This window comes from Lactuca saligna, chromosome 5, assembly GCF_052625555.1.
Source record: "Lactuca saligna cultivar CGN05327 chromosome 5, ASM5262555v1, whole genome shotgun sequence".
NCBI lineage: Eukaryota > Viridiplantae > Streptophyta > Magnoliopsida > Asterales > Asteraceae > Lactuca > Lactuca saligna.
Genome location: NC_136421.1, coordinates 275,013,876 through 275,039,365, shown reverse-complemented (window position 1 = coordinate 275,039,365; position 25,490 = coordinate 275,013,876). Strand labels below are relative to the sequence as shown.

The 25,490-nt window shown below is 32.2% G+C and overlaps 5 protein-coding genes across 5 annotated transcripts; all 5 read left to right on the top strand.

Moving 5' to 3' along the window:
- The first annotated feature begins 283 nt into the window (after window positions 1-283).
- Window positions 284-2,303, top strand: LOC145046720 (mannan endo-1,4-beta-mannosidase 4-like). The gene is made up of 5 exons (XM_078994998.1): window positions 284-598; window positions 795-992; window positions 1,190-1,312; window positions 1,493-1,695; window positions 1,907-2,303. Exons 1-5 carry the CDS (start codon window positions 284-286, stop codon window positions 2,301-2,303), a joined length of 1,236 nt encoding a protein of 411 aa, XP_078851124.1.
- Window positions 2,304-5,511: 3,208 nt separating this feature from the next.
- LOC145046719 (mannan endo-1,4-beta-mannosidase 4-like) lies at window positions 5,512-7,513 on the top strand. Its single transcript, XM_078994996.1, has 5 exons — window positions 5,512-5,826; window positions 6,023-6,220; window positions 6,400-6,522; window positions 6,703-6,905; window positions 7,117-7,513. Exons 1-5 carry the CDS (start codon window positions 5,512-5,514, stop codon window positions 7,511-7,513), a joined length of 1,236 nt encoding a protein of 411 aa, XP_078851122.1.
- A 3,209-nt stretch (window positions 7,514-10,722) lies between these two features.
- LOC145046718 (mannan endo-1,4-beta-mannosidase 4-like) lies at window positions 10,723-12,704 on the top strand. The gene is made up of 5 exons (XM_078994995.1): window positions 10,723-11,037; window positions 11,234-11,431; window positions 11,591-11,713; window positions 11,894-12,096; window positions 12,308-12,704. Exons 1-5 carry the CDS (start codon window positions 10,723-10,725, stop codon window positions 12,702-12,704), a joined length of 1,236 nt encoding a protein of 411 aa, XP_078851121.1.
- A 3,206-nt stretch (window positions 12,705-15,910) lies between these two features.
- Window positions 15,911-17,912, top strand: LOC145046717 (mannan endo-1,4-beta-mannosidase 4-like). The gene is made up of 5 exons (XM_078994994.1): window positions 15,911-16,225; window positions 16,422-16,619; window positions 16,799-16,921; window positions 17,102-17,304; window positions 17,516-17,912. Exons 1-5 carry the CDS (start codon window positions 15,911-15,913, stop codon window positions 17,910-17,912), a joined length of 1,236 nt encoding a protein of 411 aa, XP_078851120.1.
- A 3,200-nt stretch (window positions 17,913-21,112) lies between these two features.
- On the top strand, window positions 21,113-23,094 carry LOC145046715 (mannan endo-1,4-beta-mannosidase 4-like). The gene is made up of 5 exons (XM_078994993.1): window positions 21,113-21,427; window positions 21,624-21,821; window positions 21,981-22,103; window positions 22,284-22,486; window positions 22,698-23,094. The coding sequence occupies exons 1-5, from the start codon at window positions 21,113-21,115 to the stop codon at window positions 23,092-23,094; spliced, it is 1,236 nt and encodes a 411-aa protein (XP_078851119.1).
- The last annotated feature ends 2,396 nt before the right edge of the window (window positions 23,095-25,490 follow it).

Here is a 25,490-nt window from a genome sequence, read left to right as displayed (position 1 = left end):
ATGTTTGTGTGTCTTGCAACCAAAAGTATGGCACCGTGCATGGGCATCGCAAAGTCGCTTGTCATTCCTTATGAATGATGATGCATATGTATCGTTAAGTTACATAATAAATATGATGAGGTCCGCACTTCCAACTAGATTCTTAACAAGACATGCGATATAAATACTCCACGACCTAAGTGGACAAGAGAAAACACACTACTTTCCATCCATTACTCTAAATATTGGTTACTAACTTTCCTATTTTATATATCCACTATTAAAGATTAGCGATTTTTTAACCATGCCAGGAAAAGGAAATGCAGTTCTAAAAGGAGATTGCAAGGGTAAATGCCACCCGTCAACCATTAACGATAGTTTTGTGGAGACAAGGACACATCATTTCATGGTTAATGGAAAGCCGTTGTATTTTAATGGCTTTAACGCCTACTGGTTAATGTGTATGGCTTCTGATCCATCTACAAGGGTGAAGGTCATAGATGCATTTCAAGAATCTTCCAAGATAGGAATGAACCTGGTTAGGACTTGGGCTTTTAGTGATGGTGGCAACAAACCCCTGCAAACCTCTCCCGGTTTTTACAATGAGGACATGTTTAAGGTAACTTTATTGATTATTTTAGTCTCTATTTTTTATTCAAGAAGATCTGTAAACATTAAAAAGTAATTTCTTATCAACCATACGACAAATCGACACGGACGTATTGAAATAAAATTTAGTAATAATCAATATCACAAACACTTAACACCTCTGTTTTATGTTACTTGTGATAACCATCTACACCTTTTCATTCCAGGGATTGGATTTTGTGATATCAGAAGCGAAAAAGTACGGGATTCACTTGATTCTCAGCTTGGTTAATAACTGGGATGATTTTGGAGGTAAAAAACAATATGTTCAGTGGGCAAGGGATCATGGAGGACAATACTTGAATAGTGATGATGAGTTCTTTACTAACGTTGTAGTTAAAGGATATTATAAGAATCATTTGAAGGTATATATATATATATATATATATATATATATATATATATATATATATATATATATATATATATATATATATATATATGTATATATATATATGTTTGGAAATCATTGTTTCCATTATATCACAAAAATTTTCTACAACAGCTGTATTTGCATTTTGTTAGAAAATTTGAACATGTTGCAAATATTGTTTTGCTACAGACCATTCTTACGAGACGCAACTCAATCACCGGGGTTGACTACAAGGATGATTCCACCATCTTTGCATGGGAGCTAATGAACGAACCCCGCTGCCAGTCTGATCTATCAGGGAAATTTCTACAGGTTCTTGTTTTCTCTGTTTACTCACGGTTAAGTTGTTCATATGAGAAAATGCCCGAATCAATTATCTAGAAAGAAGAAAATCTTTTACTTTCAAATGATAGGAGTACATAGAGGAAACTGGTTTTTTATAAAACTATATGGTGCATAACCTATAACCATCTGTATCTCTTCTTTGTGCAGGAATGGATAGTAGAAATGGCAGCTGAAATAAAGTCCATTGATAAGAACCATCTTCTCGAAATCGGACTTGAAGGGTTTTATGGGGAATCAATGCCTGAAAAGAAGCAAAACAATCCGGGCTATGAAGTAGGGACCGACTTCATTACAAACAACGGCGTCAGCAATGTGGATTTTGCTACAATCCATCTGTATCCCGACCAATGGTATGATCGAGTCTTTACCGACATATAAACTCCATCACAATGCTTTTGTTCGTATATATACTTTGCATGTCACGCTAGCCAACATCCGAACGTAGTTAGCATCCTAAAAATGTTTCATGAAACGCATGTTTCTAATTTATAACTAAAACAATCTTTTATGTTATTTAATTTTATTGAATAACATATGTGGATATTTTGATTTTTGACTTAGGGTTCCGGGAGCTAGCGATGAAGCTCGAGCTAAATTTGTTGAAAAATGGATTAATGCACATATTGAGGATTGTGATTCCATCTTGAGAAAACCTTTACTGATTGCAGAATTTGGCAAGTCCTCTTGGTCTTCAGGTTACACCGTAGAAGCAAGGGATGAGTACTTTGGTGGGATATTCAACACGGCCTATGAAAGTGCAAGAAACCGGGGGTCGTGTTCGGGTACAACTTTTTGGCAAGTCATGGCAGAAGGAATGGATAACTGGGGTGACGGATACCAAGTTGTCTTGGACCAAAACCCCTCCACTACTGCAGTAATTGCCAAACAGTCTCAAAGAATTTCATCACTCAACTCTTCAACCAGCCTAGAGTTCTCTCCCGTTGCTGTTGAAAAATAATTATGTTGGGCTCCTAACAAATAACTATCCCTTTCGAGAAAAAATGATATTTCTCTCTGCCGCGTTGCTTACCTTTAGAAAATGTGAAGTTTAAATAGTGATATGAAAATAAAGATAGAGCTAGCAACCATTTTGCATGAAACAAAATAGTTGCAGCATATTAATAATGTTGTACAGTGGGTAACTTCAACTCAGTATTGTCGAACGAAGTGGGAAAATTGATGCATTTCCTTTTTATCAATAAATATGGTAAAATATATAAGGTATTTTTATGTGTTATCTTAGCTTTTGTCTGTCTTTTCTTAATGTTATAAATACTTTGTTTATCAAACACACAGTCACGTCAACATATGTGAATCCTTTTATATGTATTCAAACCACGTTTTGATCGCAAATCATCGACGAGAGGAATGTTAATATTAGTTGACGAGAGGAATATTAATATTAATTGATAAGGGATATAAGTCATGATATATCACCAAATATGAAGATTTTTGACCTAAATTTTTTATTACACTTGTGCCTTTGGGAGTGGTGTTTACTTAAATGAACAAATACTTTCCCGAGTTTTATACCGAAAAGTCTCATTATTTTGGAATTTTTTTAATAAATTCATAAATCTTTTTTTGTGCAAAAAAGTCTCGTTATTTTGGGAAAATCACATAATCTATCTTTTCCAATAAAAAAAAACATTTTTCCTTAATTTGGGCAAAATGTTAAACAATCAGGTTTATTCTATTCAAAAAAAAAAAGATTTAGTACTTTATCAAAAAATTTTTAAAATAATTAGACTTTTCTTCATGAAATGCATAGTTATCCTATCAATATTGCTTGACAAAGGATATAAGTCATGATATACCAATGAATATTATGCCTTTAGATCTTGATTTTGAATTAAAATTACGTTTGTGGGAGTTGGGATAATTAAACAAACCATTACTTAATTCTGACCGAAATGTGTGTGTATGTGTATGTGTGTGAAAGACGGGGGAGGGGGTGTACAAAGCTATTGGATAACTTTTTCCAAGTGATGTTAACACACGAAAAAAAAAAACATCTTGTGAATTTGCCACTAAACCTATTTCAATATAATTTGTAGAATACTAATTCATGTTTTAAACAATATTACCTAAGTTTTAACAAACAAAAGAAGATCAATTCAAAACTATTTAAGTTATTTTTGACATCAAACTCCTAATAAATAAGATAAATGATTAAGTTACGTATGCTGATGAAGAAAATATAGTCTTGAGGAGTAATTAAGACATATATTGGTGTCTTGGAGCAAATATTATTTTTTGGAAATCTAAAATCCAATTTTTTTAAACAAATACATAAATCATTATTAATACACATATATTATGGTCTTGGCAGAAATGTTACTTTTATTGTAATCTGTAATATGAATATCTATGTTAGCAAACTCCGAATTGTGATGATGATTTTTCATGAAACCTTTCCAATTATGAGGTTGTTATCTTAATATAATAAGTAAAATCATTGATTAATTCAACTGGGCTCGTAGAAGAAGGAAACTCATTATTTCTCATTTGTCTACAAGACGGTATAATAGGGAACTCAAATTAATTGGAGTTCAAAAATTCCTACTTTATTTTCGGTTGCAGGGTTATATCAGCAGCTATAAATTTAAGGTTTAGTCGTACCTTTGAAATATCCTTTATCAATATTGGGAATAAATTTTGGTGCATTGTTAACCTTGGGCCCGCAAACGACTGTAAACTTATGTTTTAGTCATACCATTGAAATATACTTTATCAATATTGGGTAGACATTTTGGTGCAATATTTATCTTAGGCATGCAGTCTTAAACCTAACAATTGGATGTTTATTTTTATATTTTTAATTTTCATAGATTTCTTTATAAATAAGATTAATATCAATTCAATTAATAAAAATAAGGTGAGGTTCATTTTTATAAACATCTAGCATTTATCACCAAAGATTTATAATATAGGTGATGTGTACAAGTGTAGTATGAATAAACTTTATTAATGAGTAATCATAAACTACTTAGTATCGAAGCACGGACACATAAAAGATGATAAGGGAGTGTTTCCTCACTAGTCTTCTAAAAGTATTGGTTTAAGATCTATCAAATTTCCTTCTAAGCAGTTACATTGCCTATTATGGTTGGTTTTGGAACCCCAAACATCCGTTGTTTTAGTATAATAGAGAACACCTCGTACACAAGCAAAGCGAGTTATGCTCAGATTACAATATATCCACTTGCTACATGCCATGCTACTCAACCACTTGTTATTACATTAAGTACACAAAAACAAAACATGACATCATCAATATAAATTCACATGCAAAAGTGTTGTGTGCAACATACATAACATCTACTTTGATACAAATTCCATTTGGAGAATACACGTGAAAAAAACTATCAACAAGAAAATGGAACATAAAATTTAATATATATTTGCTATATATGACGTTAAAAGAAGTCAAATAAAGAAATCAAATGTCCCATGAATGGCGATGCGTAAACATAAGAAAGTCACATGCTAGATTTCAACGTATGAAAAAACGAACCCGGAAAAACAACAAAATGGTGTGGAGGAGTGGAGAAATAAATAAATAAATAAACCAAATTGTACATAATTTTTCGTGAACAATCAATGACTCGGGCTTTTATTTTGGGCTTTTTGTTTTTTTTATTTTTCTCTAATGTACGGAGTTACAAAATACTATAGTATTTCAAAAGAATCTAGTACCATCTTTGAATCTTTAAATACAAATCTTTTGGTCAACATATTTTTTATGTTTGGAACCGGACTAAAAGCTAATCTTTTAATGGTAGATTATGCACAAGGATCTAGTATCCAAACATAACATACCTACAATAGTATTTGAAAGGCAATATCATATTTTCTTTTGCTTTTCCATTTGGAGTAACAAATGTTTGTGTGTCTTGCAACCAAAAGTATGGCACCGTGCATGGGCATCGCAAAGTCGCTTGTTATTCCTTATGAATGATGATGCATATGTATCGTTAAGTTACATAATAAATATGATGAGGTCCCCACTTCCAACTAGATTCTTAACAAGACATGCGATATAAATACTCCACGACCTAAGTGGACAAGAGAAAACACACTACTTTCCATCCATTACTCTAAATATTGGTTACTAACTTTCCTATTTCATATATCCACTATTAAAGATTAGCGATTTTTTAACCATGCCAGGAAAAGGAAATGCAGTTCTAAAAGGAGATTCCAAGGGTAAATGCCACCCGTCAACCATTAACGATAGTTTTGTGGAGACAAGGACACGTCATTTCAAGGTTAATGGAAAGCCGTTGTATTTTAATGGCTTTAATGCCTACTGGTTAATGTGTATGGCTTCTGATCCATCTACAAGGGTGAAGGTCACAGATGCATTTCAAGAATCTTCCAAGATAGGAATGAACCTGGTTAGGACTTGGGCTTTTAGTGATGGTGGCAACAAACCCCTGCAAACCTCTCCCGGTTTTTACAATGAGGACATGTTTAACGTAACTTTATTGATTATTTTAGTCTCTATTTTTTATTCAAGATGATCTGTGAACATTAAAAAGTAATTTCTTATCAACCATACGACAAATCCACACGGACGTATTGAAATAAAATTTAGTAATAATCAATATCACAAACACTTAACACCTCTGTTTTATGTTACTTGTGATAACCATCTACACCTTTTCATTCCAGGGATTGGATTTTGTGATATCAGAAGCGAAAAAGTACGGGATTCACTTGATTCTCAGCTTGGTTAATAACTGGGATGATTTTGGAGGTAAAAAACAATATGTTCAGTGGGCAAGGGATCATGGAGGACAATACTTGAATAGTGATGATGAGTTCTTTACTAACGTTGTAGTTAAAGGATATTATAAGAATCATTTGAAGGTATATATATATATATATATATATATATATATATATATATATATATATATATATATATATATATATATATATATGTTTGGAAAACATTGTTTCCATTATATCACAAAAATTTTCTACAACAGCTGTATTTGCATTTTGTTAGAAAATTTGAACATGTTGCAAATACTGTTTTGCTACAGACCATTCTTACGAGACGCAACTCAATCACCGGGGTTGACTACAAGGATGATTCCACCATCTTTGCATGGGAGCTAATGAACGAACCCCGCTGCCAGTCTGATCTATCAGGGAAATTTCTACAGGTTCTTGTTTTCTCTGTTTACTCACGGTTAAGTTGTTCATATGAGAAAATGCCCGAATCAATTATCTAGAAAGAAGAAAATCTTTTACTTTCAAATGATAGGAGTACATAGAGGAAACTGGTTTTTTATGAAACTATATGGTGCATAACCTATAACCATCTGTATCTCTTCTTTGTGCAGGAATGGATAGTAGAAATGGCAGCTGAAATAAAGTCCATTGATAAGAACCATCTTCTCGAAATCGGACTTGAAGGGTTTTATGGGGAATCAATGCCTGAAAAGAAGCAAAACAATCCGGGCTATGAAGTAGGGACCGACTTCATTACAAACAACGGCGTCAGCAATGTGGATTTTGCTACAATCCATCTTTATCCCGACCAATGGTATGATCGAGTCTTTACCGACATATAAACTCCATCACAATGCTTTTGTTCGTATATATACTTTGCATGTCACGCTAGCCAACATCCGAACGTAGTTAGCATCCTAAAAATGTTTCATGAAACGCATGTTTCTTATTTATAACTAAAACAATCTTTTATGTTATTTAATTTTATTGAATAACATATGTGGATATTTTGATTTTTGACTTAGGGTTCCAGGAGCTAGCGATGAAGCTCGAGCTAAATTTGTTGAAAAATGGATTAATGCACATATTGAGGATTGTGATTCCATCTTGAGAAAACCTTTACTGATTGCAGAATTTGGCAAGTCCTCTTGGTCTTCAGGTTACACCGTAGAAGCAAGGGATGAGTACTTTGGTGGGATATTCAACACGGCCTATGAAAGTTCAAGAAACCGGGGGTCGTGTTCGGGTACAACTTTTTGGCAAGTCATGGCAGAAGGAATGGATAACTGGGGTGACGGATACCAAGTTGTCTTGGACCAAAACCCCTCCACTGCTGCAATAATTGCCAAACAGTCTCAAAGAATTTCATCACTCAACTCTTCAACCAACCTAGAGTTCTCTCCCGTTGCTGTTGAAAAATAATTATGTTGGGCTCCTAACAAATAACTATCCCTTTCGAGAAAAAATGATATTTCTCTCTGCCGCGTTACTTACCTTTAGAAAATGTGAAGTTTAAATAGTGATATGAAAATAAAGATAGAGCTAGCAACCATTTTGCATGAAACAAAATAGTTGCAGCCTATTAATAATGTTGTACTGTGGGTAACTTCAACTCAGTATTGTCGAACGAAGTGGGAAAATTGATCCATTTCCTTTTTATCAATAAATATGGTAAAATATATAAGGTATTTTTATGTGTTATCTTAGCTTTTGTCTGTCTTTTCTTAATGTTATAAATACTTTGTTTATCAAACACACAGTCACGTCAACATATGTGAATCCTTTTATATGTATTCAAACCACGTTTTGATCGCAAATCATCGACGAGAGGAATATTAATATTAGTTGACGAGAGGAATATTAATATTAGTTGATAAGGGATATAAGTCATGATATATCACCAAATATGAAGATTTTTGACCTAAATTTTTTATTACACTTGTGCCTTTGGGAGTGGTGTTTACTTAAATGAACAAATACTTTCCCGAGTTTTATACCGAAAAGTCTCATTATTTTGGAATTTTTTAATAAATTCATAAATCTTTTTTTGTGCAAAAAAGTATCGTTATTTTGGGAAAATCACATAATCTATCTTTTCCAATAAAAAAAACATTTTTCCTTAATTTGGGCAAAATGTTAAACAATCAGGTTTATTCTATTCAAAAAAAAAAAAAGATTTAGGACTTTATCAAAAAAATTTCAAAATAATTAGACTTTTCTTCATGAAATGCATAGTTATCCTATCAATATTGCTTGACAAAGGATATAAGTCATGATATACCAATGAATATTATGCCTTTAGATCTTGATTTTGAATTAAAATTACGTTTGTGGGAGTTGGGATAATTAAACAAACCATTACTTAATACTGACCGAAATGTGTGTGTATGTGTATGTGTGTGAAAGACGGGGGAGGGGGTGTACAAAGCTATTGGATAACTTTTTCCAAGTGATGTTAACACACGAAAAAAAAAAACATCTTGTTAATTTGCCACTAAACCTATTTCAATATAATTTGTAGAATACTAATTCATGTTTTAAACAATATTACCTAAGTTTTAACAAACAAAAGAAGATCAATTCAAAACTATTTAAGTTATTTTTGACATCAAACTCCTAATAAATAAGATAAATGATTAAGTTACGTATGCTGATGAAGAAAATATAGTCTTGAGGAGTAATTAAGACATATATTGGTGTCTTGGCGCAAATGTTATTTTTTGGAAATCTAAAATCCAATTTTTTTAAACAAATACATAAATCTTTATTAATACACATATATTATGGTCTTGGCAGAAATGTTACTTTTGTTGTAATCTGTAATATGAATATCTATGTTAGCAAACTCCGAATTGTGAGGATGATTTTTCATGAAACCTTTCCAATTATGAGGTTGTTATCTTAATATAATAAGTAAAATCGTTGATTAATTCAACTGGGGCTCGTAGAAGAACGAAACTCATTATTTCTCATTTGTCTACAAGATGGTATAATAGGGAACTCAAATTAATTGGAGTTCAAAAATTCCTACTTTATTTTCGGTTGCAGTGTTATATCAGCAGCTATAAATTTAAGGTTTAGTCGTACCTTTGAAATATCCTTTATCAATATTGGGAATAAATTTTGGTGCATTGTTAACCTTGGGCCCGCAAACGACTGTAAACTTATGTTTTAGTCATACCATTGAAATATACTTTATTAATATTGGGTAAACATTTTGGTGCAATTTTTATCTTAGACATGCAGTCTTAAACCTAACAATTGTATGTTTATTTTTATATTTTTAATTTTCATAATTTTCTTTATAAATAAGATTAATATCAATTAAATTAATAAAAATAAGGTGAGGTTCATTTTTATAAACATCTAGCATTTAGCACCAAAGATTTATAATATAGGTGATGTGTACAAGTGTAGTATGAATAAACTTTATTAATGAGTAATCATACACTACTTAGTATCGATGCACGGACACATAAAAGATGATAAGGGAGTGTTTCCTCACTAGTCTTCTAAAAGTATTGGTTTAAGATCTATCAAATTTCCTTCTAAGCAGTTACATTGCCTATTATGGTTGGTTTTGGAACCCCAAACATCCGTTGTTTTATTATAATAGAGAACACCTCGTACACAAGCAAAGCGAGTTATGCTTAGATTACAATACATCCACTTGCTACATGCCATGCTACTCAACCACCTGTTATTACATTAAGTACATAAAAACAAAACATGACATCATCAATATAAATTCACATGCAAAAGTGTTGTGTGCAACGTACATAACATCTACTTTGATACAAATTCCATTTGGAGAATACACGTGAAAAAAACTATCAACAAGAAAATGGAACATAAAATTTAATATATATTTGCTATATATGACGTTAAAAGAAGTCAAATAAAGAAATCAAATGTCCCATGAATGGCGATGCGTAAACGTAAGAAAGTCACATGCTAGATTTCAACGTATGAAAAAACGAACCCGGAAAAACAACAAAATGGTGTGGAGGAGTGGAGAAATAAATAAATAAAGAAACCAAATTGTACATAATTTTTCGTGAACAATCAATGACTCGGGCTTTTATTTTGGGCTTTTTGTTTTTTTATTTTTCTCTAATGTATGGAGTTACAAAATATTATAGTATTTCAAAAGAATCTAGTACCATCTTTGAATCTCTAAATACAATTCTTTTGGTCAACATATTTTTTATGTTTGGAACCGGACTAAAAGCTAATCTTTTAATGGTAGATTATGCACAAGGATCTAGTATCCAAACATAACATACCAACAATAGTATTTGAAAAGGCAAGATCATATTTTCTTTTGCTTTTCCATTTGGAGTAACAAATGTTTGTGTGTCTTGCAACCAAAAGTATGGCACCGTGCATGGGCATCGCAAAGTCGCTTGTTATTCCTTATGAATGATGATGCATATGTATCGTTAAGTTACATAATAAATATGATGAGGTCCCCACTTCCAACTAGATTCTTAACAAGACATGCGATATAAATACTCCACGACCTAAGTGGACAAGAGAAAACACACTACTTTCCATCCATTACTCTAAATATTGGTTACTAACTTTCCTATTTCATATATCCACTATTAAAGATTAGCGATTTTTTAACCATGCCAGGAAAAGGAAATGCAGTTCTAAAAGGAGATTGCAAGGGTAAATGCCACCCGTCAACCATTAACGATAGTTTTGTGGAGACAAGGACACGTCATTTCAAGGTTAATGGAAAGCCGTTGTATTTTAATGGCTTTAACGCCTACTGGTTAATGTGTATGGCTTCTGATCCATCTACAAGGGTGAAGGTCACAGATGCATTTCAAGAATCTTCCAAGATAGGAATGAACCTGGTTAGGACTTGGGCTTTTAGTGATGGTGGCAACAAACCCCTGCAAACCTCTCCCGGTTTTTACAATGAGGACATGTTTAAGGTAACTTTATTGATTATTTTAGTCTCTATTTTTTATTCAAGATGATCTGTAAACATTAAAAAGTAATTTCTTATCAACCATACGACAAATCCACACGGACGTATTGAAATAAAATTTAGTAATAATCAATATCACAAACACTTAACACCTCTGTTTTATGTTACTTGTGATAACCATCTACACCTTTTCATTCCAGGGATTGGATTTTGTGATATCAGAAGCGAAAAAGTACGGGATTCACTTGATTCTTAGCTTGGTTAATAACTGGGATGATTTTGGAGGTAAAAAACAATATGTTCAGTGGGCAAGGGATCATGGAGGACAATACTTGAATAGTGATGATGAGTTCTTTACTAACGTTCTAGTTAAAGGATATTATAAGAATCATTTGAAGGTATATATATATATATATATATATATATATATATATATATATATATATATATATGTTTGGGAAACATTGTTTCCATTATATCACAAAAATTTTCTACAACAGCTGTATTTGCATTTTGTTAGAAAATTTGAACATGTTGCAAATACTGTTTTGCTACAGACCATTCTTACGAGACGCAACTCAATCACCGGGGTTGACTACAAGGATGATTCCACCATCTTTGCATGGGAGCTAATGAACGAACCCCGCTGCCAGTCTGATCTATCAGGGAAATTTCTACAGGTTCTTGTTTTCTCTGTTTACTCACGGTTAAGATGCTCATATGAGAAAATGCCCGAATCAATTATCTAGAAAGAAGAAAATCTTTTGCTTTCAAATGATAGGAGTACATAGAGGAAACTGGTTTTTTATGAAACTATATGGTGCATAACCTATAACCATCTATATGTCTTCTTTGTGCAGGAATGGATAGTAGAAATGGCAGCTGAAATAAAGTCCATTGATAAGAACCATCTTCTCGAAATCGGACTTGAAGGGTTTTATGGGGAATCAATGCCTGAAAAGAAGCAAAACAATCCGGGCTATGAAGTAGGAACCGACTTCATTACAAACAACGGCGTAAGCAATGTGGATTTTGCTACAATCCATCTGTATCCCGACCAATGGTATGATCGAGTCTTTACCGACATATAAACTCCATCACAATGCCTTTGTTCGTATATATACTTTGCATGTCACGCTAGCCAACATCCGAACGTAGTTAGCATCCTAAAAATGTTTCATGAAACGCATGTTTCTTATTTATAACTAAAACAATCTTTTATGTTATTTAATTTTATTAAATAACATATGTGGATATTTTGATTTTTGACTTAGGGTTCCGGGAGCTAGCGATGAAGCTCGAGCTAAATTTGTTGAAAAATGGATTAATGCACATATAGAGGATTGTGATTCCATCTTGAGAAAACCTTTACTAATTGCAGAATTTGGCAAGTCCTCTTGGTCTTCAGGTTACACCGTAGAAGCAAGGGATGAGTACTTTGGTGGGATATTCAACACGGCCTATGAAAGTGCAAGAAACCGGGGGTCGTGTTCGGGTACAACTTTTTGGCAAGTCATGGCAGAAGGAATGGATAACTGGGGTGACGGATACCAAGTTGTCTTGGACCAAAACCCCTCCACTGCTGCAATAATTGCCAAACAGTCTCAAAGAATTTCATCACTCAACTCTTCAACCAACCTAGAGTTCTCTCCCGTTGCTGTTGAAAAATAATTATGTTGGGCTCCTAACAAATAACTATCCCTTTCGAGAAAAAATGATATTTCTCTCTGCCGCGTTACTTACCTTTAGAAAATGTGAAGTTTAAATAGTGATATTAAAATAAAGATAGAGCTAGCAACCATTTTGCATGAAACAAAATAGTTGCAGCCTATTAATAATGTTGTATTGTGGGTAACTTCAACTCAGTATTGTCGAACGAAGTGGGAAAATTGATGCATTTCCTTTTTATCAATAAATATGGTAAAATATATAAGGTATTTTTATGTGTTATCTTAGCTTTTGTCTGTCTTTTCTTAATGTTATAAATACTTTGTTTATCAAACACACAGTCACGTCAACATATGTGAATCCTTTTATATGTATTCAAACCACGTTTTGATCGCAAATCATCGACGAGAGGAATATTAATATTAGTTGACGAGAGGAATATTAATATTAGTTGATAAGGGATATAAGTCATGATATATCACCAAATATGAAGATTTTTGACCTAAATTTTTTATTACACTTGTGCCTTTGGGAGTGGTGTTTACTTAAATGAACAAATACTTTCCCGAGTTTTATACCGAAAAGTCTCATTATTTTGGAATTTTTTAATAAATTCATAAATCTTTTTTGTGCAAAAAAGTATCGTTATTTTGGGAAAATCACATAATCTATCTTTTCCAATAAAAAAAACATTTTTCCTTAATTTGGGCAAAATGTTAAACAATCAGGTTTATTCTATTCAAAAAAAAAAGATTTAGGACTTTATCAAAAAAATTTCAAAATAATTAGACTTTTCTTCATGAAATGCATAGTTATCCTATCAATATTGCTTGACAAAGGATATAAGTCATGATATACCAATGAATATTATGCCTTTAGATCTTGATTTTGAATTAAAATTACGTTTGTGGGAGTTGGGATAATTAAACAAACCATTACTTAATACTGACCGAAATGTGTGTGTATGTGTATGTGTGTGAAAGACGGGGGAGGGGGTGTACAAAGCTATTGGATAACTTTTTCCAAGTGATGTTAACACACGAAAAAAAAAAAACATCTTGTTAATTTGCCACTAAACCTATTTCAATATAATTTGTAGAATACTAATTCATGTTTTAAACAATATTACCTAAGTTTTAACAAACAAAAGAAGATCAATTCAAAACTATTTAAGTTATTTTTGACATCAAACTCCTAATAAATAAGATAAATGATTAAGTTACGTATGCTGATGAAGAAAATATAGTCTTGAGGAGTAATTAAGACATATATTGGTGTCTTGGCGCAAATGTTATTTTTTGGAAATCTAAAATCCAATTTTTTTAAACAAATACATAAATCATTATTAATACACATATATTATGGTCTTGGCAGAAATGTTACTTTTATTGTAATCTGTAATATGAATATCTATGTTAGCAAACTCCGAATTGTGAGGATGATTTTTCATGAAACCTTTCCAATTATGAGGTTGTTATCTTAATATAATAAGTAAAATCGTTGATTAATTCAACTGGGGCTCGTAGAAGAACGAAACTCATTATTTCTCATTTGTCTACAAGGTGGTATAATAGGGAACTCAAATTAATTGGAGTTCAAAAATTCCTACTTTATTTTCGGTTGCAGTGTTATATCAGCAGCTATAAATTTAAGGTTTAGTCGTACCTTTGAAATATCCTTTATCAATATTGGGAATAAATTTTGGTGCATTGTTAACCTTGGGCCCGCAAACGACTTTAAACTTATGTTTTAGTCATACCATTGAAATATACTTTATTAATATTGGGTAAACATTTTGGTGCAATTTTTATCTTAGACATGCAGTCTTAAACCTAACAATTGTATGTTTATTTTTATATTTTTAATTTTCATAATTTTCTTTATAAATAAGATTAATATCAATTAAATTAATAAAAATAAGGTGAGGTTCATTTTTATAAACATCTAGCATTTAGCACCAAAGATTTATAATATAGGTGATGTGTACAAGTGTAGTATGAATAAACTTTATTAATGAGTAATCATACACTACTTAGTATCGATGCACAGACACATAAAAGATGATAAGGGAGTGTTTCCTCACTAGTCTTCTAAAAGTATTGGTTTAAGATCTATCAAATTTCCTTCTAAGCAGTTACATTGCCTATTATGGTTGGTTTTGGAACCCCAAACATCCGTTGTTTTATTATAATAGAGAACACCTCGTACACAAGCAAAGCGAGTTATGCTTAGATTACAATACATCCACTTGCTACATGCCATGCTACTCAACCACCTGTTATTACATTAAGTACATAAAAACAAAACATGACATCATCAATATAAATTCACATGCAAAAGTGTTGTGTGCAACGTACATAACATCTACTTTGATACAAATTCCATTTGGAGAATACACGTGAAAAAAACTATCAACAAGAAAATGGAACATAAAATTTAATATATATTTGCTATATATGACGTTAAAAGAAGTCAAATAAAGAAATCAAATGTCCCATGAATGGCGATGCGTAAACGTAAGAAAGTCACATGCTAGATTTCAACGTATGAAAAAACGAACCCGGAAAAACAACAAAATGGTGTGGAGGAGTGGAGAAATAAATAAATAAAGAAACCAAATTGTACATAATTTTTCGTGAACAATCAATGACTCGGGCTTTTATTTTGGGCTTTTTGTTTTTTTATTTTTCTCTAATGTATGGAGTTACAAAATATTATAGTATTTCAAAAGAATCTAGTACCATCTTTGAATCTCTAAATACAATTCTTTTGGTCAACATATTTTTTATGTTTGGAACCGGACTAAAAGCTAATCTTTTAATGGTAGATTATGCACAAGGATCTAGTATCCAAACATAACATACCAACAATAGTATTTGAAAAGGCAAGATCATATTTTCTTTTGCTTTTCCATTTGGAGTAACAAATGTTTGTGTGTCTTGCAACCAAAAGTATGGCACCGTGCATGGGCATCGCAAAGTCGCTTGTTATTCCTTATGAATGATGATGCATATGTATCGTTAAGTTACATAATAAATATGATGAGGTCCCCACTTCCAACTAGATTCTTAACAAGACATGCGATATAAATACTCCACGACCTAAGTGGACAAGAGAAAACACACTACTTTCCATCCATTACTCTAAATATTGGTTACTAACTTTCCTATTTCATATATCCACTATTAAAGATTAGCGATTTTTTAACCATGCCAGGAAAAGGAAATGCAGTTCTAAAAGGAGATTGCAAGGGTAAATGCCACCCGTCAACCATTAACGATAGTTTTGTGGAGACAAGGACACGTCATTTCAAGGTTAATGGAAAGCCGTTGTATTTTAATGGCTTTAACGCCTACTGGTTAATGTGTATGGCTTCTGATCCATCTACAAGGGTGAAGGTCACAGATGCATTTCAAGAATCTTCCAAGATAGGAATGAACCTGGTTAGGACTTGGGCTTTTAGTGATGGTGGCAACAAACCCCTGCAAACCTCTCCCGGTTTTTACAATGAGGACATGTTTAAGGTAACTTTATTGATTATTTTAGTCTCTATTTTTTATTCAAGATGATCTGTAAACATTAAAAAGTAATTTCTTATCAACCATACGACAAATCCACACGGACGTATTGAAATAAAATTTAGTAATAATCAATATCACAAACACTTAACACCTCTGTTTTATGTTACTTGTGATAACCATCTACACCTTTTCATTCCAGGGATTGGATTTTGTGATATCAGAAGCGAAAAAGTACGGGATTCACTTGATTCTTAGCTTGGTTAATAACTGGGATGATTTTGGAGGTAAAAAACAATATGTTCAGTGGGCAAGGGATCATGGAGGACAATACTTGAATAGTGATGATGAGTTCTTTACTAACGTTCTAGTTAAAGGATATTATAAGAATCATTTGAAGGTATATATATATATATATATATATATATATATATATATATATATATATATATATATATATATATATATATATATGTTTGGGAAACATTGTTTCCATTATATCACAAAAATTTTCTACAACAGCTGTATTTGCATTTTGTTAGAAAATTTGAACATGTTGCAAATACTGTTTTGCTACAGACCATTCTTACGAGACGCAACTCAATCACCGGGGTTGACTACAAGGATGATTCCACCATCTTTGCATGGGAGCTAATGAACGAACCCCGCTGCCAGTCTGATCTATCAGGGAAATTTCTACAGGTTCTTGTTTTCTCTGTTTACTCACGGTTAAGATGCTCATATGAGAAAATGCCCGAATCAATTATCTAGAAAGAAGAAAATCTTTTGCTTTCAAATGATAGGAGTACATAGAGGAAACTGGTTTTTTATGAAACTATATGGTGCATAACCTATAACCATCTATATGTCTTCTTTGTGCAGGAATGGATAGTAGAAATGGCAGCTGAAATAAAGTCCATTGATAAGAACCATCTTCTCGAAATCGGACTTGAAGGGTTTTATGGGGAATCAATGCCTGAAAAGAAGCAAAACAATCCGGGCTATGAAGTAGGAACCGACTTCATTACAAACAACGGCGTAAGCAATGTGGATTTTGCTACAATCCATCTGTATCCCGACCAATGGTATGATCGAGTCTTTACCGACATATAAACTCCATCACAATGCCTTTGTTCGTATATATACTTTGCATGTCACGCTAGCCAACATCCGAACGTAGTTAGCATCCTAAAAATGTTTCATGAAACGCATGTTTCTTATTTATAACTAAAACAATCTTTTATGTTATTTAATTTTATTAAATAACATATGTGGATATTTTGATTTTTGACTTAGGGTTCCGGGAGCTAGCGATGAAGCTCGAGCTAAATTTGTTGAAAAATGGATTAATGCACATATAGAGGATTGTGATTCCATCTTGAGAAAACCTTTACTAATTGCAGAATTTGGCAAGTCCTCTTGGTCTTCAGGTTACACCGTAGAAGCAAGGGATGAGTACTTTGGTGGGATATTCAACACGGCCTATGAAAGTGCAAGAAACCGGGGGTCGTGTTCGGGTACAACTTTTTGGCAAGTCATGGCAGAAGGAATGGATAACTGGGGTGACGGATACCAAGTTGTCTTGGACCAAAACCCCTCCACTGCTGCAATAATTGCCAAACAGTCTCAAAGAATTTCATCACTCAACTCTTCAACCAACCTAGAGTTCTCTCCCGTTGCTGTTGAAAAATAATTATGTTGGGCTCCTAACAAATAACTATCCCTTTCGAGAAAAAATGATATTTCTCTCTGCCGCGTTACTTACCTTTAGAAAATGTGAAGTTTAAATAGTGATATTAAAATAAAGATAGAGCTAGCAACCATTTTGCATGAAACAAAATAGTTGCAGCCTATTAATAATGTTGTATTGTGGGTAACTTCAACTCAGTATTGTCGAACGAAGTGGGAAAATTGATGCATTTCCTTTTTATCAATAAATATGGTAAAATATATAAGGTATTTTTATGTGTTATCTTAGCTTTTGTCTGTCTTTTCTTAATGTTATAAATACTTTGTTTATCAAACACACAGTCACGTCAACATATGTGAATCCTTTTATATGTATTCAAACCACGTTTTGATCGCAAATCATCGACGAGAGGAATATTAATATTAGTTGACGAGAGGAATATTAATATTAGTTGATAAGGGATATAAGTCATGATATATCACCAAATATGAAGATTTTTGACCTAAATTTTTTATTACACTTGTGCCTTTGGGAGTGGTGTTTACTTAAATGAACAAATACTTTCCCGAGTTTTATACCGAAAAGTCTCATTATTTTGGAATTTTTTAATAAATTCATAAATCTTTTTTGTGCAAAAAAGTATCGTTATTTTGGGAAAATCACATAATCTATCTTTTCCAATAAAAAAAACATTTTTCCTTAATTTGGGCAAAATGTTAAACAATCAGGTTTATTCTATTCAAAAAAAAAAGATTTAGGACTTTATCAAAAAAATTTCAAAATAATTAGACTTTTCTTCATGAAATGCATAGTTATCCTATCAATATTGCTTGACAAAGGATATAAGTCATGATATACCAATGAATATTATGCCTTTAGATCTTGATTTTGAATTAAAATTACGTTTGTGGGAGTTGGGATAATTAAACAAACCATTACTTAATACTGACCGAAATGTGTGTGTATGTGTATGTGTGTGAAAGACGGGGGAGGGGGTGTACAAAGCTATTGGATAACTTTTTCCAAGTGATGTTAACACACGAAAAAAAAAAAACATCTTGTTAATTTGCCACTAAACCTATTTCAATATAATTTGTAGAATACTAATTCATGTTTTAAACAATATTACCTAAGTTTTAACAAACAAAAGAAGATCAATTCAAAACTATTTAAGTTATTTTTGACATCAAACTCCTAATAAATAAGATAAATGATTAAGTTACGTATGCTGATGAAGAAAATATAGTCTTGAGGAGTAATTAAGACATATATTGGTGTCTTGGCGCAAATGTTATTTTTTGGAAATCTAAAATCCAATTTTTTTAAACAAATACATAAATCATTATTAATACACATATATTATGGTCTTGGCAGAAATGTTACTTTTATTGTAATCTGTAATATGAATATCTATGTTAGCAAACTCCGAATTGTGAGGATGATTTTTCATGAAACCTTTCCAATTATGAGGTTGTTATCTTAATATAATAAGTAAAATCGTTGATTAATTCAACTGGGGCTCGTAGAAGAACGAAACTCATTATTTCTCATTTGTCTACAAGGTGGTATAATAGGGAACTCAAATTAATTGGAGTTCAAAAATTCCTACTTTATTTTCGGTTGCAGTGTTATATCAGCAGCTATAAATTTAAGGTTTAGTCGTACCTTTGAAATATCCTTTATCAATATTGGGAATAAATTTTGGTGCATTGTTAACCTTGGGCCCGCAAACGACTTTAAACTTATGTTTTAGTCATACCATTGAAATATACTTTATTAATATTGGGTAAACATTTTGGTGCAATTTTTATCTTAGACATGCAGTCTTAAACCTAACAATTGTATGTTTATTTTTATATTTTTAATTTTCATAATTTTCTTTATAAATAAGATTAATATCAATTAAATTAATAAAAATAAGGTGAGGTTCATTTTTATAAACATCTAGCATTTAGCACCAAAGATTTATAATATAGGTGATGTGTACAAGTGTAGTATGAATAAACTTTATTAATGAGTAATCATACACTACTTAGTATCGATGCACAGACACATAAAAGATGATAAGGGAGTGTTTCCTCACTAGTCTTCTAAAAGTATTGGTTTAAGATCTATCAAATTTCCTTCTAAGCAGTTACATTGCCTATTATGGTTGGTTTTGGAACCCCAAACATCCGTTGTTTTATTATAATAGAGAACACCTCGTACACAAGCAAAGCGAGTTATGCTTAGATTACAATACATCCACTTGCTACATGCCATGCTACTCAACCACCTGTTATTACATTAAGTACATAAAAACAAAACATGACATCATCAATATAAATTCACATGCAAAAGTGTTGTGTGCAACGTACATAACATCTACTTTGATACAAATTCCATTTGGAGAATACACGTGAAAAAAACTATCAACAAGAAAATGGAACATAAAATTTAATATATATTTGCTATATATGACGTTAAAAGAAGTCAAATAAAGAAATCAAATGTCCCATGAATGGCGATGCGTAAACGTAAGAAAGTCACATGCTAGATTTCAACGTATGAAAAAACGAACCCGGAAAAACAACAAAATGGTGTGGAGGAGTGGAGAAATAAATAAATAAAGAAACCAAATTGTACATAATTTTTCGTGAACAATCAATGACTCGGGCTTTTATTTTGGGCTTTTTGTTTTTTTATTTTTCTCTAATGTATGGAGTTACAAAATATTATAGTATTTCAAAAGAATCTAGTACCATCTTTGAATCTCTAAATACAATTCTTTTGGTCAACATATTTTTTATGTTTGGAACCGGACTAAAAGCTATAATGGTAGATTATGCACAAGGATCTAGTATCCAAACATAACATACCTACAATAGTATTTGAAAAGGCAAGATCATATTTTCTTTTGCTTTTCCATTTGGAGTAACAAATGTTTGTGTGTCTTGCAACCAAAAGTATGGCACCGTGCATGGGCATCGCAAAGTCGCTTGTTATTCCTTATGAATGATGATGCATATGTATCGTTAAGTTACATAATAAATATGATGAGGTCCCCACTTCCAACTAGATTCTTAACAAGACATGCGATATAAATACTCCACGACCTAAGTGGACAAGAGAAAACACACTACTTTCCATCCATTACTCTAAATATTGGTTACTAACTTTCCTATTTCATATATCCACTATTAAAGATTAGCGATTTTTTAACCATGCCAGGAAAAGGAAATGCAGTTCTAAAAGGAGATTGCAAGGGTAAATGCCACCCGTCAACCATTAACGATAGTTTTGTGGAGACAAGGACACGTCATTTCAAGGTTAATGGAAAGCCGTTGTATTTTAATGGCTTTAACGCCTACTGGTTAATGTGTATGGCTTCATATCCATCTACAAGGGTGAAGGTCACAGATGCATTTCAAGAATCTTCCAAGATAGGAATGAACCTGGTTAGGACTTGGGCTTTTAGTGATGGTGGCAACAAACCCCTGCAAACCTCTCCCGGTTTTTACAATGAGGACATGTTTAAGGTAACTTTATTGATTATTTTAGTCTCTATTTTTTATTCAAGATGATCTGTAAACATTAAAAAGTAATTTCTTATCAACCATACGACAAATCCACACGGACGTATTGAAATAAAATTTAGTAATAATCAATATCACAAACACTTAACACCTCTGTTTTATGTTACTTGTGATAACCATCTACACCTTTTCATTCCAGGGATTGGATTTTGTGATATCAGAAGCGAAAAAGTACGGGATTCACTTGATTCTTAGCTTGGTTAATAACTGGGATGATTTTGGAGGTAAAAAACAATATGTTCAGTGGGCAAGGGATCATGGAGGACAATACTTGAATAGTGATGATGAGTTCTTTACTAACGTTCTAGTTAAAGGATATTATAAGAATCATTTGAAGGTATATATATATATATATATATATATATATATATATATATATATATATATATATGTTTGGGAAACATTGTTTCCATTATATCACAAAAATTTTCTACAACAGCTGTATTTGCATTTTGTTAGAAAATTTGAACATGTTGCAAATACTGTTTTGCTACAGACCATTCTTACGAGACGCAACTCAATCACCGGGGTTGACTACAAGGATGATTCCACCATCTTTGCATGGGAGCTAATGAACGAACCCCGCTGCCAGTCTGATCTATCAGGGAAATTTCTACAGGTTCTTGTTTTCTCTGTTTACTCACGGTTAAGATGCTCATATGAGAAAATGCCCGAATCAATTATCTAGAAAGAAGAAAATCTTTTGCTTTCAAATGATAGGAGTACATAGAGGAAACTGGTTTTTTATGAAACTATATGGTGCATAACCTATAACCATCTATATGTCTTCTTTGTGCAGGAATGGATAGTAGAAATGGCAGCTGAAATAAAGTCCATTGATAAGAACCATCTTCTCGAAATCGGACTTGAAGGGTTTTATGGGGAATCAATGCCTGAAAAGAAGCAAAACAATCCGGGCTATGAAGTAGGAACCGACTTCATTACAAACAACGGCGTAAGCAATGTGGATTTTGCTACAATCCATCTGTATCCCGACCAATGGTATGATCGAGTCTTTACCGACATATAAACTCCATCACAATGCCTTTGTTCGTATATATACTTTGCATGTCACGCTAGCCAACATCCGAACGTAGTTAGCATCCTAAAAATGTTTCATGAAACGCATGTTTCTTATTTATAACTAAAACAATCTTTTATGTTATTTAATTTTATTAAATAACATATGTGGATATTTTGATTTTTGACTTAGGGTTCCGGGAGCTAGCGATGAAGATCGAGCTAAATTTGTTGAAAAATGGATTAATGCACATATAGAGGATTGTGATTCCATCTTGAGAAAACCTTTACTAATTGCAGAATTTGGCAAGTCCTCTTGGTCTTCAGGTTACACCGTAGAAGCAAGGGATGAGTACTTTGGTGGGATATTCAACACGGCCTATGAAAGTGCAAGAAACCGGGGGTCGTGTTCGGGTACAACTTTTTGGCAAGTCATGGCAGAAGGAATGGATAACTGGGGTGACGGATACCAAGTTGTCTTGGACCAAAACCCCTCCACTGCTGCAATAATTGCCAAACAGTCTCAAAGAATTTCATCACTCAACTCTTCAACCAACCTAGAGTTCTCTCCCGTTGCTGTTGAAAAATAATTATGTTGGGCTCCTAACAAATAACTATCCCTTTCGAGAAAAAATGATATTTCTCTCTGCCGCGTTACTTACCTTTAGAAAATGTGAAGTTTAAATAGTGATATGAAAATAAAGATAGAGCTAGCAACCATTTTGCATGAAACAAAATAGTTGCAGCCTATTAATAATGTTGTATTGTGGGTAACTTCAACTCAGTATTGTCGAACGAACTGGGAAAATTGATGCATTTCCTTTTTATCAATAAATATGGTAAAATATATAAGGTATTTTTATGTGTTATCTTAGCTTTTGTCTGTCTTTTCTTAATGTTATAAATACTTTGTTTATCAAACACACAGTCACGTCAACATATGTGAATCCTTTTATATGTATTCAAACCACGTTTTGATCGCAAATCATCGACAAGAGGAATATTAATATTAGTTGACGAGAGGAATATTAATATTAGTTGATAAGGGATATAAGTCATGATATATCACCAAATATGAAGATTTTTGACCTAAATTTTTTATTACACTTGTGCCTTTGGGAGTGGTGTTTACTTAAATGAACAAATACTTTCCCGAGTTTTATACCGAAAAGTCTCATTATTTTGGAATTTTTTAATAAATTCATAAATCTTTTTTTGTGCAAAAAAGTATCGTTATTTTGGGAAAATCACATAATCTATCTTTTCCAATAAAAAAAACATTTTTCCTTAATTTGGGCAAAATGTTAAACAATCAGGTTTATTCTATTCAAAAAAAAAAAAAAAGATTTAGGACTTTATCAAAAAAATTTCAAAATAATTAGACTTTTCTTCATGAAATGCATAGTTATCCTATCAATATTGCTTGACAAAGGATATAAGTCATGATATACCAATGAATATTATGCCTTTAGATCTTGATTTTGAATTAAAATTACGTTTGTGGGAGTTGGGATAATTAAACAAACCATTACTTAATACTGACCGAAATGTGTGTGTATGTGTATGTGTGTGAAAGACGGGGGAGGGGGTGTACAAAGCTATTGGATAACTTTTTCCAAGTGATGTTAACACACGAAAAAAAAAACATCTTGTTAATTTGCCACTAAACCTATTTCAATATAATTTGTAGAATACTAATTCATGTTTTAAACAATATTACCTAAGTTTTAACAAACAAAAGAAGATCAATTCAAAACTATTTAAGTTATTTTTGACATCAAACTCCTAATAAATAAGATAAATGATTAAGTTACATATGCTGATGAAGAAAATATAGTCTTGAGGAGTAATTAAGACATATATTGGTGTCTTGGCGCAAATGTTATTTTTTGGAAATCTAAAATCCAATTTTTTTAAACAAATACATAAATCATTATTAATACACATATATTATGGTCTTGGCAGAAATGTTACTTTTATTGTAATCTGTAATATGAATATCTATGTTAGCAAACTCCGAATTGTGAGGATGATTTTTCATGAAACCTTTCCAATTATGAGGTTGTTATCTTAATATAATAAGTAAAATCGTTGATTAATTCAACTGGGGCTCGTAGAAGAACGAAACTCATTATTTCTCATTTGTCTACAAGATGGTATAATAGGGAACTCAAATTAATTGGAGTTCAAAAATTCCTACTTTATTTTCGGTTGCAGTGTTATATCAGCAGCTATAAATTTAAGGTTTAGTCGTACCTTTGAAATATCCTTTATCAATATTGGGAATAAATTTTAGTGCATTGTTAACCTTGGGCCCGCAAACGACTGTAAACTTATGTTTTAGTCATACCATTGAAATATACTTTATCAATATTGGGTAAACATTTTGGTGCAATTTTTATCTTAGACATGCAGTCTTAAACCTAACAATTGTATGTTTATTTTTATATTTTTAATTTTCATAATTTTCTTTATAAATAAGATTAATATCAATTAAATTAATAAAAATAAGGTGAGGTTCATTTTTATAAACATCTAGCATTTAGCACCAAAGATTTATAATATAGGTGATGTGTACAAGTGTAGTATGAATAAACTTTATTAATGAGTAATCATACACTACTTAGTATCGATGCACGGACGCATAAAAGATGATAAGGGAGTGTTTCCTCACTAGTCTTCTAAAAGTATTGGTTTAAGATCTATCAAATTTCCTTCTAAGCAGTTACATTGCCTATTATGGTTGGTTTTGGAACCCCAAACATCCGTTGTTTTATTATAATAGAGAACACCTCGTACACAAGCAAAGCGAGTTATGCTTAGATTACAATACATCCACTTGCTACATGCCATGCTACTCAACCACCTGTTATTACATTAAGTACATAAAAACAAAACATGACATCATCAATATAAATTCACATGCAAAAGTGTTGTGTGCAACATACATAACATCTACTTTGATACAAATTCCATTTGGAGAATA